The sequence below is a fragment of the Sarcophilus harrisii genome, chromosome 1 (assembly GCF_902635505.1).
Source record: "Sarcophilus harrisii chromosome 1, mSarHar1.11, whole genome shotgun sequence".
NCBI classification, from domain to species: domain Eukaryota; kingdom Metazoa; phylum Chordata; class Mammalia; order Dasyuromorphia; family Dasyuridae; genus Sarcophilus; species Sarcophilus harrisii.
In genome coordinates this window covers 271,065,891-271,082,642 of record NC_045426.1, presented here as the reverse complement: position 1 = coordinate 271,082,642, position 16,752 = coordinate 271,065,891, and the positions used below count along the sequence as shown (strand labels likewise).

General features: G+C 34.0%; 1 protein-coding gene across 2 annotated transcripts; it reads right to left on the bottom strand.

Annotated features, from left to right (window-relative positions):
* Positions 1-2: 2 nt before the first annotated feature.
* Positions 3-14,453, bottom strand: PDZD9 (PDZ domain containing 9). Of its 2 annotated transcripts, none has more exons than XM_023497427.2 (4): positions 14,180-14,453; positions 12,541-12,717; positions 2,763-2,958; positions 3-1,114 (listed from the first exon to the last, which is right to left on the bottom strand). In XM_023497427.2, exons 1-4 carry the CDS (start codon positions 14,247-14,249, stop codon positions 712-714), a joined length of 846 nt encoding a protein of 281 aa, XP_023353195.1. In that variant the 5' UTR covers positions 14,250-14,453; the 3' UTR covers positions 3-711. The 2 variants fall into 2 exon arrangements, with proteins under 2 accessions (XP_023353195.1, XP_031797968.1); XM_031942108.1 differs by having other exon boundaries at positions 2,763-2,871; positions 14,180-14,450.
* Positions 14,454-16,752: the final 2,299 nt, after the last annotated feature.

Genomic DNA, 16,752 nt, shown 5'->3' with positions numbered 1-16,752 from the left:
AATGTAGAGAAGGGGTGGAAAATAATTGAAAACTTTAGGTAGGGCTAACAGGATAGTTGATTTAGTATTTCAGAACTGTTATTAGATCAATGATTTTTAAGCAATTTATACAAATAGTTACCACATAAAATTAAGTGACTGGATTTCTCCTTTCATAGTAGGTATATTTGCATAAATTTAATATAATCCTGTTTTCTCTAAGCAATTCAGGTTATTGATTCACCTTCAATTTTCCCTTCACTGGGGCTCTCCTCTGAAGTTGTAATCTATAAACCAATACTTAAATACAGTAGATCACATAATCTGAGAAGCCCTTTAAAAGTATTAACTTTCTAATTAAATGATCATCTATATTTTTGTATATACTGACTTGAATCAAAATCTATTCCTTTTACCTTAAGGGAAGATCAATATTATGACTTCTTCATAGTTGATTCTGCCCATCTCACGGAATCATATGCATTCTCTCCAGAAAGGAGTCAAAGTACATAGGGTGTTCTGGATTTTAATGCTCTTCTGGGAATGGAGTTACAAAGCTAGTTATGGTTATATTTTGACATTACCTAAAAAAGATTAAGGCTTCTGGATTACAACTACTTCTATACATTCAATTGGGAAGAATGCATCCTTTTGTAAAATATGAGTGCTAAAATTAAATAGCATGTCAAAGGCGTGGAAAATTAAACTTTCAATCTAGAATTAGGTCAGTTCCTATGCTGTAAAATGTTGGTCCTTTTCCTGTTGAGCATAGGCACAGTCTTCAAGCCAAAATGCATCTGATGTAGAAGAGGAAGAAGAAGAAATGTCACTATCTTGTTTTACCATTGTCCAATATGGGGAAGGTGCTCTAAAGTCTTTTGGAACATCCGCCTTCTTCTCATCCAAATCCTTATGAATCATAACATCACATCCAATGTCTTCTCCTACAGTAAACATATGGTTCTTTTTTTTATATCCATGCCATTCAGTAGAGATTGATGAGAGCTTCTTTATAGGATGACGGCGAAATGATTGTGGTGATCTATAGTACTTAAATCGTTTATCTAAGTCTACATCTTCATCATCTTCACTACTCGAGAAAGATGTATCTTTTTCTTCATATTTCCTTGATGTGCTAAAATAGAATAAGTAATGAAATGGATTGTATGATTTATGAATTGTTTTATAATCTGCACTAATCTCCCTTTAAAATTTTTAAAATAATCTTTGATCTTTTCCATTTCTAGACTTTCCTTTAAAATACTTTGCACTATTAATAAAAACTATGTTAAAATCAAACCCAGGTTATTGCTGAGTAATAATAGGAATTATTATACTTTATTGTTTTTTACTGCATCCAGTTTAGTTTCTACAAGACTGAAGTCCACAACAGCTTACACATTTCTCACTTCCTCTAACTTGTATAGACACTAAGTAAAGGTGAAATATCACAAAGCAACTATGTACTAGGGATTCAAATAAAGTGGTTATAAGCACTTTCAAAATGCAAGAGAATTCTATTTATAGTAATGATAGAATGTCATTTTTCCTTTTCACATCCACTACTTTATGGAATTAAGATTCAGTCTTGTGTTTCTAATACATTGCTTCATGCTTTTCCCACTTTCCACTAAGGGTCCTCTTGCAGTTCACTTAATTATCTCAATTTTTTTTTCCTAATGACCTTCAACAACTTTTCTGTAGTTTGTCTTTATTGGTTTTCCCTTCATTTGAAGGATAGTTTTATGCTGTCTGTCACCTCATTGACATTTGTACCTCCCAATGCATACACACACACTCCCCTTCTCTCTCACACACACAGCCTGTAATTGATTACCCATCTTTAACTACATATAGTTCTGCTACAACTCACATGGATAAACATATATTTGTGAAAAATAAACTCCAGTGTGTTGTGTTTCCAAACTATAATACAATATGCTGCCATGCTGACATTTCATGAAATTACTATGATCACTAATCAGATCATTGCCAACTTGATTTTTTATTCTGCTTGATAAATTTACCAGCTTTCAACTATGCAAATGGAACAAAATTGTTCTTACTTATAGCTGTCTTTCTGACAGCTGAGTTTAAATCAATAACCCACCTTATAGAAAACTCGAAGGATTTTAGAACCTACAATTGTTCCACTCATCCTATCCTCTCCAGTCAAATGTTCAAATGATTACAAGGGGCTAAATTAATGACCATTTCTCATTAATAAAATGTGCACTTGTTTAGCCTTATTACACAAACAGCATCACATAAGGAAAGCACACTGTCCTTGGAAATCAAGAGACCTGAGTCCACATCTCAACTCCAAAACCCTCAATGTGGACTACAGGCTCTTAACCTTTCTGACCCTTGGTTCCCTTCCCTGTAAAAAGAAGGAGATATAGTCTGTCAAATAGATAGGAAAAGAGTTCCATAAGTTTTAAAGCACTATGGAGTTGTGCCTGACTGCCACATTTAACAGTAACAAAGTAGGCAGAACTAGAGAAAATTAGAAAAAAAGAGTCTTTGATTAGTGAAATTAGGGAAGTACTTGAATCTGTTGTGAGGAAAATACATTTTCCAATATGTAATCTTTCATACCAGAATAATTTTAGAAATGTGTCTCAAAACTTAATCCTAATTATCAACAATATCCTTTCTACTCATCTGATCCACTCTAGTTTTAAATATGGATCATATTTTATCTACATAAATATTTTTCACCATATGATAAATTTATACCAAAAAAGAAAAGCTTAAAAAAAAAAAAAAAAAACCCTACTTACTTAGCTATTACTATGGCAGGCTTAGTCTCAGGGATTAAGTCATCTATATTTTGCCATTCTGGTGGTATATCAATAAAATCTCGGTAAACTCTAATTTGGAGTATTGCACCTATGGGGATATGATGCAAAAGCTGTAAAAATTCCCGAAGTGTATATCCTAATACATTTGAATGGCCAATCGAAATCAAAACATCACCTGGGGAAAAAAAAGGTGGAAAAAATTAACAATTTAGTTAATAGTTAAAACATTCTAAATCATTTTGGAATCCTACCATTACCTCTGGTTATTACCCTGTATCTTTCCTCCATTTCATAGCCAAAATCCTAGAAATTGCTGTAACTCTTAATCGTCTCCACTTCTCATATCATTTTTAAACCCTTAGCAATGTGGCTTCTGACCTTTGTTACTTAACTGAAATCACTTTTAAAGTTATTAATAATCCTTTCAAATACATTTTTAATTCTTAACTTAAGTAAAATGGACATTTCCATATACACAATAGTGCAGGAAACGAGGATTGTATATGAAGTTGCAAATATTTCATGTAAAGCTTTTCTTTTAAAATATATAATAAATTCAACACGTAACTTTCAAAGCTGTTTTGCTTATCTATAATTCTTTCTTGACTTTATACTATCCTGCGCATTTTAAAAATGTTTCAATGACCTTTTCTTCTGTCAGTCAGTCTCTCTTGTCTCTCAGGAGGAAATTGTCTAGGCCCTCTCTCCTCATCCCAGTCTACCCCAGCTAGGGAAAAAAGAAAAAGAAAAAGAAAACCCTTGCAACATGCAGTCGAGCAAAAACAAATTTTCCCACCAACTTTGGTCATATTAGAAAATGTATTTTTTTATGCTGATTGAGTTCATCATCACTCTCTCAAGATGTGGATAGCATTTCATAATTGATCCACTGTAATATTGGTTGGATTCTAATTCTTAAGCCTTTTAGAAATGTTTGTCTTTACAATGTTGTCACTGTTCAGTTTACATCAATTCATATATGTCTTCCTATATTTCTCTGAGAATGTTCCCTTTTTCATGTCTTATGACATAATAATATTACTTGCAGAATTAAGTGATGGATTTTTTTTTCTTAATCCTCGTTCTTTTAAACCTCTCTATAGCATCTGACATTACTGACCAGCCTCTTTTCAATTTTCAAGGCACTGCTTCTCTTGGTTCTCCTATCTGTTCTTTTTTTTAGTTTTCTTTGTAGGATTTTCACATCCCACCCTCCACACCTAATGCTCTGTCCTGGGCCTCTTCTCTCTATTTTTTCTCTCCAGTCACTCCAATCGCTCTAATCCGTCTAACTCTACAGCATAAGTCAGACCATGTCACAATCTTTTTAAAAACTCCAGTGATTCCCTATTGTCTCTAAGATCAAAGAAAAACCCTTCTTTTGGCACTTAGGGAAACACAACCTGTTTCTAAGCTATCTTTCCTGGCTTATTATGTTAATTCTTTTCGTGTGTAATAAGGAATAGTCTATCTGACTTTCTTGCTCTTCCTAATAACATCCCAGCTCCTGTGTTTCCATGACATTGTTGAAAATGCTTCTTCTATGTCTGGGATGTACTCCCTCTTCACTTCTGATTCTTAGAATCATTCAAATCTTAGCTCAAGTGCCACTTCATCCATGAGACTTTTCCTGATCCTTCAGCTTCTGGTACTTCCACATCAAAATAATGCTGTATATATTTTGTAAATAATTATAAATGTGTGTGTATTCTTATTTCTGATAGTAGTAAGCTCCTTACAGGACTTTAATTTTGTCTTTGCATCTCTAGTGCCTAGTATATGCTCAGCATATAGTAAAGTGTTTAACAAATGTATGTTGATTTGTTGATTTACTTGTATAAGAAAAGCATTCATTACATTAAACCAAGACCAATCTTAAAATATTTCAAAATCGTAAGTATTATTAAGTGTTCAGAAGTATATGTTAGTGACATACTTGAAATGCTTCCTAGGTCACAGATGTATGGAAGGTAAATGTATTCCAGTACTCTTAATTAATAATCAGAACTCTTAAAATTAAATTAAATTTTTTCAAACTAAATATTTAGACTCCTAAGTATGATCCATTTACATGAAACCATAACTTAACTATGGTTAAATATGACATATTTGCTATCAATTATACCATTTTCTGATTATATCATTTTTGTACAGTCAGAAGTAATCTTGTGGAATTTGTTTTGTTTGACTTTGCATATCTGTTATAAGGTTTTGTTTTGTTTTTCCCCCAATGGAAGGGATGGAAAGAACAGAAAATGGATTTTTGTTAATTGAGACTAAACTGTATTAAAAATTAGAAGTTAATCTTTTTCTGAAATCCCACAGCTCTTTGTAACTAGTAAACCCTAAGAAAGAGGAGAAAAAAAAGCACTAGATATGGAATCAAAACCTAATTTGAAATCATGTTTTACCTCTTACCTTGGGTAAAATAATTTGACTTCTGTGACTCAGTTTATTCCTCTGTAAAATTGTACAGTGCTGACTATAGTTACTCAGGTGATCTTTAAAATCCTAAGATCTACAGTACTTTGTAGAAGATGTATATCATATATAATATATAATAATTTTCTGTTAAATAAATTAATGTCCTTGTAAAAATATTAAATAATTCTCTTATTATAAGACAGTGAAAGAATAAGCAAGGTGATTTTTAATAATAACTCACATTTATATAATATTTTACCATTTATAGAGCAATTTTTGCAATAACCCCAAAGTACAAAAATAGCATGAATCATGCAAACAGAAATAAAAAACACACATATCCTACTTCTGAAAAGAACAGATTCGCCTCTGTCCCAAGATGATTTTATAACTTTATGAGGTAACTCTATAACAGATAATAAATCAGTAGATCTAAAATATCTTAAATACTTTTTTCTTAGGAAGACAACTGAAGACTAATATTACAAAGGAAAGATTGGTAAGAATCATCTAAATTTATGTTAAGATGTTGAATCCAAACTTATTCTAAAAAGACAATCAAGAAAAATCTTCATACTCTATCCCTATCTCAGATACTCCCAGTGCTCTAAGGAGTAAATACTTAGAAAGATGGAGTTAAATACAAGCCCAAAACACATTCAATACATTAATGGTGAAAAGATATAAACAAAACAATTCTCAAAAGAACTTCAAACTCTGAATAATCATAAAAAAGGCTGTTCCAAACCATTAAAAATAACAGAAATTCAGATTAAAATAATTCTGGTTTCACATGATACTAAGCAAATTGGCAAAAATGAAAAATGATAGCAATAGTTGGATTCCTCTAAGGGCTATAGGAAAATGAGCACACTAATATAAAATTGTTACTGGAGCTATGAATTTGAACAATCATTTTGTAAAGTAATTTGGAATTAGCTAAAAAAAATTGAGTAAAATGTCCATAACATCTGATCCAGAAATGTCCCTTTTAAGTATATATTCTTCAAAGAATCCATAAGCAGGAAGAAAGTTTTCATTTATTATGACAATATTCATAGCAACACTTTTTGTGAATTCAAAGAACTCAAAACAAAGTGAATGCCTGTCAACTAAAAGAAGCTTAACTATGGTTGCAGGAATATAAATAAATATTATTATGCCATGAGAAACAACAAATGTGAGGACTTCAGAGAAACTTATGTGATAGGGAATACAATGAACAGAATCAGGAAAGCAATATACGTAACTACAGCAATGTAAAGAACAATAAAACAACTGCAATAATGTAAACAGAAAGAAAAAAATCTATAAATTACAAATCCAAAGATTTGCTCTACTCTACAGAATAGATGAGAAATATCCTTGTTGTGGCCAAAGAATATTGCACTCAGGGGGACAGCTAGGCAGTGCAGTGGATAGAGCACCAATCCTGAAGTCAGGAGGACCTGTGTTCAAATGAGATCTGATACTTAATGCTTCCTAGCTGTGTGACCCTGGGCAAGTCACTTAACCCTAATTGCCTCAGCAAAAAAAAAATATTGCACCTGTTGTCAGATGTGGCTAATCAATATGTTGGTTTAGCTAAACTGTTGGAAGATAAGGGAATTTAAATCTTTGTTACAACTTTGTTAAAACTTGCTGGTGATATGGGAATAGCAAGGTACATTCAGAAATCTGTAATGTAAACATGTGTGTGTGTGTGTGTGTGTGTGTGTGTGTGTGTGTACACATACACATAGATAGATAGATTTTTTTGGGTGGGGGTGAAACAATTGGGATTAAGTGACTTGCCCAGGGTCACACAGCTAGAAAATGTTAAGTGTCTAAGGTGAGATTTGAACTCAGGTCCTCTTGACCTGAAAAACTGTGTAAACACAATTTTTAAAAATTAAGTGAAAAGGAAAAAAAAGATGAAACCTTCCATTTTAGACCTACAAGTGGTTTGGATGATATTCAGAATTATATAAGGGCTACACTAAACTATCTTGAGGTTGTATTTTCTAAGATATTCAGCTACCAAAAGCCTGACTCAGTTAAAAGGTAACATATACTATTAATTCCTGGTAGTATAATTTAGTGAGAAGAGTTAATGATTTATTTATCAAATGTTAAATAGGAAATTTATAACTGAAAGTCATGTCCAGGATACTGTTTGTAAAAATTGAAACGTTATTTAGTAGAAGTAGAAAAAAGAAAATAAACAATTTAATTCCCTGGATTACTGAATATGAATTTATGTGGTATACAGATGTAATTAAGATAGAAGAAAACGCTGAATACTGCCCTTCATAAACACAGATTTAATATTCAGCATACAATTTTTCTGTTTTAATGAACTATAGGACCCAATTATAACAACCATCTTATAGAAAGCCCTATCATTACCAAAGGGCATAGATTTTATTTTTACTCTGTATAGTAGCACAGGACTGCATCTGGGGAACTGCATATTCCTTTCAATGCCAAGCTTTCCTGAAAGAAAATCTCAGTCTTTTTTTTTTTTTAAAGTACGAGTGATGTGGTATATTACAATATGGTATCATTTGATAACACAATCTCAGAGGAATCAAAATTGTGGGACACTTAGAAGCAATGAAGAGAACCATGATGGACAAAAATGAGCATCAATAAACAAAACAACAAACAAGGGATCGAATATACAAAAGATATCATCCAAGAGATGTCTGACACTTACAAGATAATGAGTCCCCAACAAACATTAGGAACGTCCTTGAGGTATTTATAGGATGAAATGGCCAAGAATTGGCAAGAGTGCCATTACAAAGAGGAGATAACAGATCCAACCAAACAAAAGAGCAGCAGCTGGCAAGGAACTTACATTCTTCAGGGCATTTTAATTGATTAAAACTTCTGTTAGAGTTTATTATTAAAGCTCAACAGTACGTGACAAGTTCTAAAAATGAATAATAATAATTAACAGGAATTTCTTGCAGTAAATTAATCCAGATTAACAGTAATTAATCAGAACCAATGACAATAAGCCATAACTATAAAAAATTAGATGCTCAGAAATAAGAAACAAGTTTCTGATGCTAAGAAATGATAGATTTTGAGGGCTTTGGGGCTTTAGACCAAAAGCTACCAGACATAAAATCTGGAAACTCAACAACAGTTTTTGAGAACCAAAATACTATGCCAGGTGCTGAGATCTTGGAGCTATTTATTGGCACTGAGAATTTATTGATCCTGGGAAGAATAAAACAAAGATACACTTCAAAACCTACTGGCTGAAAGTAATATACCTGGTTTATCATAAAGAGGTTTGGGCCACTGAACTTCTTTTTTCAAGGATAACTTTAAACTGTGAAATCACTGACTGAAATTGGATTGATACTATCAGTTTTGTTCTTAGTTTCCATTTTACATTAACAAATACATAGCTTTCTAGGCCTAGACAATTAGGTTGTGGAGGGTGCCTTCTGAAAGCTTTTGTTTTGCCATATGGTCAAGAGCAAGAAATCAAGTTCTGACTAGGGTTATCGTTAGCTATATAGCAGGGGTGGCATATTTCTAATTTTTACCTGAAACTTTTTAAAGCACACTAAACTGGGAAGATGGACATAGTTATAGGCTAGCAATCTCTTCTACTTTGGAAATAAATGCAGGTATCAAAGCACACTTCTGCTGTTTCTGACTGTGAAAGCACTGAGGCTGACCAGTGACAGTTGTTCTTCCCTGTGCAGAAGCTCCAGGTTTGCAAGCTACTTTTCTACACCCTCCTGTACCTTTTAGAACAGAAGCCTCTCCATAATTATAGAGCACAGCATATCTGCTCATTTGCTGCACTTGGCAACACACTTTTTACTTCCTAATTGCATCCAGTTCAACTGTCAATTAAATTTTCTCTACATTCCCTCAGGAAATGAACTGAGATTTATCCTAAGGAATACTATGGGGTTTTTTTTTGCATAATTGATTCTACTTTTCTACCAGACTGCTGTGCAGAATTCTGTGAACACATTTGTGAAAAGGGCTGTATTGTTTTGTAAGTTTGAATTACATAAATAACTTCTTTGTAGTGATCTCTAAGTAGAAACTGACATTCCATATCTATTTCTTTTGCTGCTTACTAAAACAGGTCTCATTTTTCTAAACATCAATTAATTATTCCCAAAAGCAAAGATTAGGAATGAGAAAACAACTTGAAGAATTAAATAAAATAGAATTTGTCATCAAAAACAAACAAACAAAAAAACAAATACATAGCCCCATACCATCCTATGTGGATACTCAATGTCAACACCAAGATTTTCAGACTAAAAATGCACAAGAGGCCTGCAGACTACCACAGAGAATTAGATCCAGCAATCTAGTTTGAACATATAGCCCAAAGCTCAGTTCTCTTTTTCTTTAATAAATCCAATTGCAGATTACCTTAATAAAGTAAGCTGGGTTTATTTACAAAATTATCAATTCTGTATTTAATTCACTTAGCCTCTTATTTTTATAGAAAAACTTGCTTACAACAATATATATGTCTAGGGAAAGATCCTATTACACATGAACTAAGAAACTGGGTCTTTTTTACTTCATTCACCAATATCACTCAACATTTTATCTGTTTCTAATTCTTTTACTCTTCTCAAGTCACCACTTATAGTATGATACTCTTCTGCTAAAGAATCTAAAATCGTTCCCCATTTCTTAGAAGACAAAGTCTTAACTCATAATAATAATAATAATAATTTCTATAATTCAATTGCAGTCTATTTCATTCAGGTCAATCACCCTCCTAACAGAAGAAATATAACACACACACACACACACACACACACACACACACAATTTTTTTGCAACATGGATCCTTAGGGCAGTTTGGTAAAGTACATAGACTCCTTGGAAGAATAGTTTTAAATGCATAAAAATACAAAAAATTATAAAGGAAACCAAAAACGCTGAAACATGTTGTCAAAAATTTTTGAAACGATTATTTTATTCCTGTTTTAAATAATCATTTATTAGAGAGATCCAGGTTTTTCCCCCTCTATTTCTTCATTCAAATTTCCTTTCAAGGAAATCTCTGACCTTGCCTAAAAACTGACTACATCTTTTCTAGGTGGAGCCATTGTCTCACCCCAATAGAAAAATCTGACAAAGAAAATCTAATCTGTATAAAATCCAGTTAATTGTGTTCTAGTCAGAGATGTCCCCATGAACATCACCCAGCTCTTTTTTAGAATAGGTCCACCACATATTATAGTATTCATTCTTCTCAATAATTCTTAACCAATCAGAGTTGCGTGCCAGGAGTTAGGAACACCCACTCTTCTAAGCAACATGATTCATCTTTGGTAATTCAGAATGGGACTGACCCCTTTTATTAATTTTCCACTAACAATAATTAATAAAAATTATTAATTACACAAAACTATGTCTCTCAAATTTTGTATATGTTACATTGCTAAGACTTGATTGTAACTACATTTCTTAAATCCATTTTTTCTATTCAAACTACAACCACTGCACTTTTAGATTCCTTTCAGTGGCCAACTGCAACAGACTCCTATTTATCTCCCTGAATTTAACCTCTCTCTTCTTTAATATCTTTCCCACACAGTTGCTAAATTGATAATCCTAAGGCAAAGATCCAACCATGTCATTTTTCAGAATGAGTCCCTAATGACTCCAGAATAATACTCCAGCTAATCAATTTTTTCAAATTATACATTATTTTAGATAAATATGCTAGTTGTTACCTGTAAATAACATTCCCTGTCTTGTCTCTTTGCTTTTGCACAAGTTGAGTCCATGATAAATGTTCTTCCTAATCTCAACTTCTTGGAAATCTTGCCCTTCAAGGCTCAACTCACATGTTTAACCAATAAAAGTCTTTTTCTGATTTCACTCAGTTTTTAATGTTCTCCCAAAATGTTTATTTTGTATACAAATAGTCTTTAGTTATCTATGTGTAAGTTAAATTCCCCAGTAGAATGTAAGATCCTCAAAGATAAAAGCTGTCTCATTTTTGTCTTTGTGCTTATAGCATCTAATTTGTTGGCAAATGATTTTCTAATTTCTTTTCTAATCTCTGATTGCTCATCACCAATTGCCTTCTGGAAATGTCAAAGTGGATGTCATCTTAAACTTAACATGTCAAAAAAACAAATTTATCTTTCTCCATAACCCAACTTCTTCATTTTTGTTGAGGGTGGTAATATCCTTCCAGTCACCTAGACTCAAAAAAACTAAGAGTATATACTCATCTTCTCACTCTCTCACAGCTGATGAAATCTATTGTCTATATCACATCTTTATGTCCCCCTCTCAACATACGTAGCCACTACCCTGTAGTTCAGACTCATCACTTCATCCCTGGATTATTGCAATAGTTTTCTAATTGATTTCCTTGCCTCAAGTCTCTCCCCATTTTAATCCAACCAGCACTCAAAGTGAAGGATGCCAAAATAATTTTCCTAAAGCACAAAGTTGGCCACATAGCACCCACACAAAACCATACTCGGTAAACTCTAGTGGCTCCTTATTGCCATTAGGATCAAATATAAATTCCTCTGGCCTTTAAAGCTCATAATACATGCCATATGTACCCTGACCCTTTCTACTTTTCATCCCTTCATACATTCTGTGACATAACACCCCCCCATAATAACCAGCACAGCATTCCCACCTTCCACCCCCAACACTAGAATTCTATAACCTCTTTAAGCTATCTTTACTTCCTTCAAACCTTAGCTGAAATCTTCCACAGGAGTTTTTCCCAATCCTGGGCCACTACCACTTTCCCCTCTAAAACTGCTTCTCATCTATTCTGTATATACTTAACTATTTACAAGTAGTCCCCTTATTCTGTATTGCCAGTGCTTAACATACTGTCACATAGTAAGCCCTCAGTATAAATATCTTTGCATTGAATAATTGCTCACTTATATCAATTATTAGTCAAAACTTGATTATCTGCAATTTGGGATTTGATAATTTACCGTTCTGTATTAGTTCTAATTACTGTAGCTGTATAAATGTTGTCTCTTTAATAAGATTTTAATTTCTTTAAAGGCAGAGGCAGTCTTACATTCCATTACTAGCTTCCACAATAGGCCTCCAATAAATACTTGCTGAATTTAATTCAAAATATTTCCTTCATTTTCTAAAGAGAAAACTTTTACTGGCATAGAATCAGACCAATCAGGAAAAAGAACAATTAGTCAACTGAGAAGACTTTCACTTATTAAAATGAACACACAACAGCTAGCATTTGGAATGGAATAAATGTAAATTCTAAATGGATTAAATAAATTAATCTACATAAATTAATCTAGATTAATCCATAAACTCTAGGTATCCAATTGATCACCTGGCTTTAATCTTCCATCCTTGGCAGCAGTTCCTTTCTCCACAAGGTTGGCTATCTGGAGGTAGGGCCCATGTTGGAAAATAATTAATCCTAGTCCTTGAGCTCTCATTTTAAGAGAAGTCTTGATGGTTGTGCTCAAAGTGTGTTGTGAAGGGTTTATCAGAGGTGGAAACACCCCTTTAAACAAAAAGAAAGATAGTATTAATCTAATATTTATTTTCTACAGAAATAAATTTAATAATATCATTTTGAGAATTAAAGAATTTTTTTTTAATTATTCAATCCATTAAGTACTTTCCCAGGGAAATGTTTTTTGACAGTAATTGTTTTTAGGTCATGAGGTCATGGGGTAATTCTCTTTCCAGTATTTCACAAATAATTTTTTTTAAAGAAAATTTATATAAATTGCTATTTTTAGACCCTTCTCTAATTCAAAATATCTTATTTTGGAAGTCAAAAAATAGACGTTTTAGTTTCTCCAGCTCCACCTCCTTTAAATTCCATTAGGGCTTTGCCAGTCTAGCAACCTTTCCCATAAAGTTGGAGAAAGAGAGTTGGTCCAAGATTAATATATTTATACCCCTTCATCTATCTAATTTTACTTTCATCATCAAAGCTTTGTGAGTGCCTCAGTTACTTGCTGTCTAGAAAGAGGAAGAAAAATTTGGAACACAAAATTTTGTAAGGCCTAATATTGAAAACTATCTTTGCATGTATTTTGAAAAATAAAAATCTGTGTGTTTTTTTTTTTTTTTCTTTAAATAAGTGCCTTAGTCTCTGGGAGAAAATACTTACGTCTAATCAGCAATTCACCATGTTCTTTCCCAGAAATCTCTGAGAAAACAGTGGTCACCAAAGAGGGCAAAGGAATTTCCATAAAATTCAAGAAATCAGGACGATGAAAATCCATTATTTAATATTTTATGAGTGATATGAGTTATGATTTAATATTTTATAAGTGAAAAAAATATTAAATTATATATGATAAATCATAATGTATAACTCTCATATACACATACAAGAGCTCATACAGGGGTCACAAACCACGGTTTAAGAAGCTGGGTTCTAACCTATCATTTCCAATAAGGTCCCTTTTATTGCTAATGCCGTCTCTAATGAGACCTCTATTTATCTAATACATATTCTATACATAAGTTATTTGCCTCTTGTCGCCTCCATTGAAATGTGAGCTCCTGCCCGTCAGGACAGGAATTGTTTCCTCTTTATAACCAGTACTTAATACAGTGCCTGGCATATAGTAACGGCATAATCAACGTTTGTTTAAACAAACTTCTTCTTTTTTTTTAAACAAACGGTGCAAATAAGTGACTGTTCCAAGGCCACGAAGCCGGTTAATGGCAGAGGACTCACTCAAGACACTTGAGCTGGTTACCTTGGCTCGAAGCTCGCAGAGAGCATTAGCCGGGCATTTCTGTATTGGCATCCCTTTGTGTGCCCTCCCCCCACAGGGGGGAGTTAGGAGGGAGCTGGGGTCAAATACGGTCTCTGAGACAGCTCCGTCACCCCTGGGCAAGTCGCTCAGCGGCTGAGCTTCACAGACCCCTTATCCATAACCCTTATCGAGGGCTGCCCCCGAGAGCTGCCAGCGGGGATTCAAGGCTTCCAGCACCTGCCTTACCAGCGGACGCTATGTTGTCTTCCTCCAACGCTCTGCGCCGGAGGTCCACATCCCCTGGCGGGGGGTCCATGGCTGGCGGAGTGGGAGGAGGAAGAACGGGGAAGGCGGAGACCAGACGACTTACGAGCGCCACCCCCACAACAGAGGCAATTCCCTCGGAGGCGGTCCCACCCCCACCGCTCCCCCGAGGGAGACAAGGCGCACCTCCACCTCCCACCCAGTTTCGAACGCCAAAGGATCTCTAGTTCCAGAAGATCATGGAGCGTGCGTCAACGAGGCGGGCGCTGAGGGATCCAGCCCGCCGGGCCAAGCCGGGTCGCCAGGGGGAGCTGCGCACCCGCATTGACGTTCTCTAAATGCCGGCGAAGACAGCGTACACAGCCTGGGGAGCGTACTGGGGAATTTGCTTGAGGAGTGGGAAGGAAGTTTGTGAAGGAAGTACAAGATAAGGATATAAAGGGGTTAGTTTAGAGGAGAAGGGATGGTAAGTAAGATACCCTAACCTGAATATTTAAATCTATTTTGCCCTTCCACTGTAAGTACTTGTGGGGCAGGGATCATATTTTTGCTTTTCTTTGTATGCCCAGGGCTTAGCACAGCGCCTTATACATAGCAAACAATAAACGCTCGCTGTTGTTTTAGAAAAGAATTGGATGTGAAGGCTTTTGTTGGGGAAATGATGCATCAGTTTGGAACTATGCTCAAAAAGTTATCAAACTGTGCATACCCTTTGATCCAGCAGTGTTACTACTGGGCTTATATCCCAAAGAAATTAAAGAAGGGAAAGGGACTGTATGTGCACGAATGTTTGTGGCAGCCCTTTTTGTAGTGGCTAAAAACTGGAAACTGAATGGATGCCCATCAGTTGGAGAATGGCTGAATAAATTGTGGTATATGAATGTTATGGAATATTATTGTTCTATAAGAAATGACCAACAGGATGAATACAGAGAGGCTTGGAGAGACTTACATGAACTGATGCTGAGTGAAACGAGCAGGACCAGGAGATCATTATATACTTCAACAATGATACTGTATGATGACCAGTTCTGATGGACCAGGCCATCCTCAGCAATGAGATCAACCAAATCATTTCCAATGGAGCAGTAATGAACTGAACCAGCTACGCCCAGAGAAAGAACTCTGGGTGATGACTAAAAACCATTACATTGAATTCCCAATCCCTATATTTATGCACACATGCATTTTTGATTTCCTTTACAAGCTAATTGTACAATATTTCAGAGTCTGGTTCTTTTTGTACAGCAAAATAACTGTTTGGGCATGTAAAAAAAAAAAAAAGGAAATGATGCATCTCTGAGAATGAAGCAAAATAAATGGGCTTCATTTAATTACAATAATCAATTACATATCAATAATCAATAACAATAAATCAATTATAATAATTATTATTAGGGAGAAATAATATTCTGATTAGACATAAAGTACTCCTCTTCACACTGCAGTAGTCCCCTGAGGAAAGCTGTCAAATCTTCCATCTGCTTAAGTAAGGTTTATTGATTATTATTTATTATTATTTGGTCTTGCCAAAAGATGACTACTGGATTTCCTCTATACATAGAAATCCCTCAATAAAGGATTTCAGAAACTGAGCAAGTTTTTCTACCAAAAGTCATTTTATTGATCTCACCACTTAAATTAATTCTTTAAACTTCAAAACTATTCCTCAAGTAATGATGTACTTCTTTAAAGATAAGAACTACAATATAAAATATGCATTAATTTTAGGATTGTCACTTAAAAACTTCACTCCTCCACTGAGCTTTTTCTCTAATCTAAAAGTAATAAAGGTAAGCACTACTTCAACAAAGAAGAGTTTTATTGGAATAAGTTTAAATTTTCCAAATCTCAGAAACAGAAGTCTTAGATCTGTATTATCAACACACAAGAAACAAAATATGAAAATGAGTATTCTCTAGCCAAATACAAAAAGTGAACCAAAAAGTATTAAGGAAAGGAAATATGATTTTTAAAAATGTTAATAATCATCATTTTTAATAACCAAAAGCCAATCAGCTTAAGTATAATAGAATTCTACCTCCACTTCCCACGTGATTCCAGTTTTTTGTTTGTAATATTAACATTTTGAAATACCACCTAGGTTCTCATTGTAGAACCAATTAAATTTCAATAAACTATCTACTATTAAATGTTCATTAAAATATTTATTTTTCTATATGTTCTATTTAAAATGTTAATCTCTTGGTTTGATTACATCTTGAAATCTCTTTAAATCAATCCATGTGTTAATACAATATGATTTCTGCAGTCAACTCTGAACTCCCAAAGATGTTACTTCATTTTCCTTTCTATGCAAAACAATAAACATACCTTGGAGGGATGAATTTCCTGTATCTCTTCAGCAGTAAGAAGACAAAAAGAACAAATAGAAAATTGCAGGATATTAACAGAGAAGAATCTATCTATAGATTAGGGAAAAGTTCATAACCAAACAAGAGATAGAGAGGTTCACAGGTGGAAAAATGAATGAGAATGATTATATAAACTTTAATACAAGTTTTTGCACAAACAAAAATAATGCACCCAAAAAG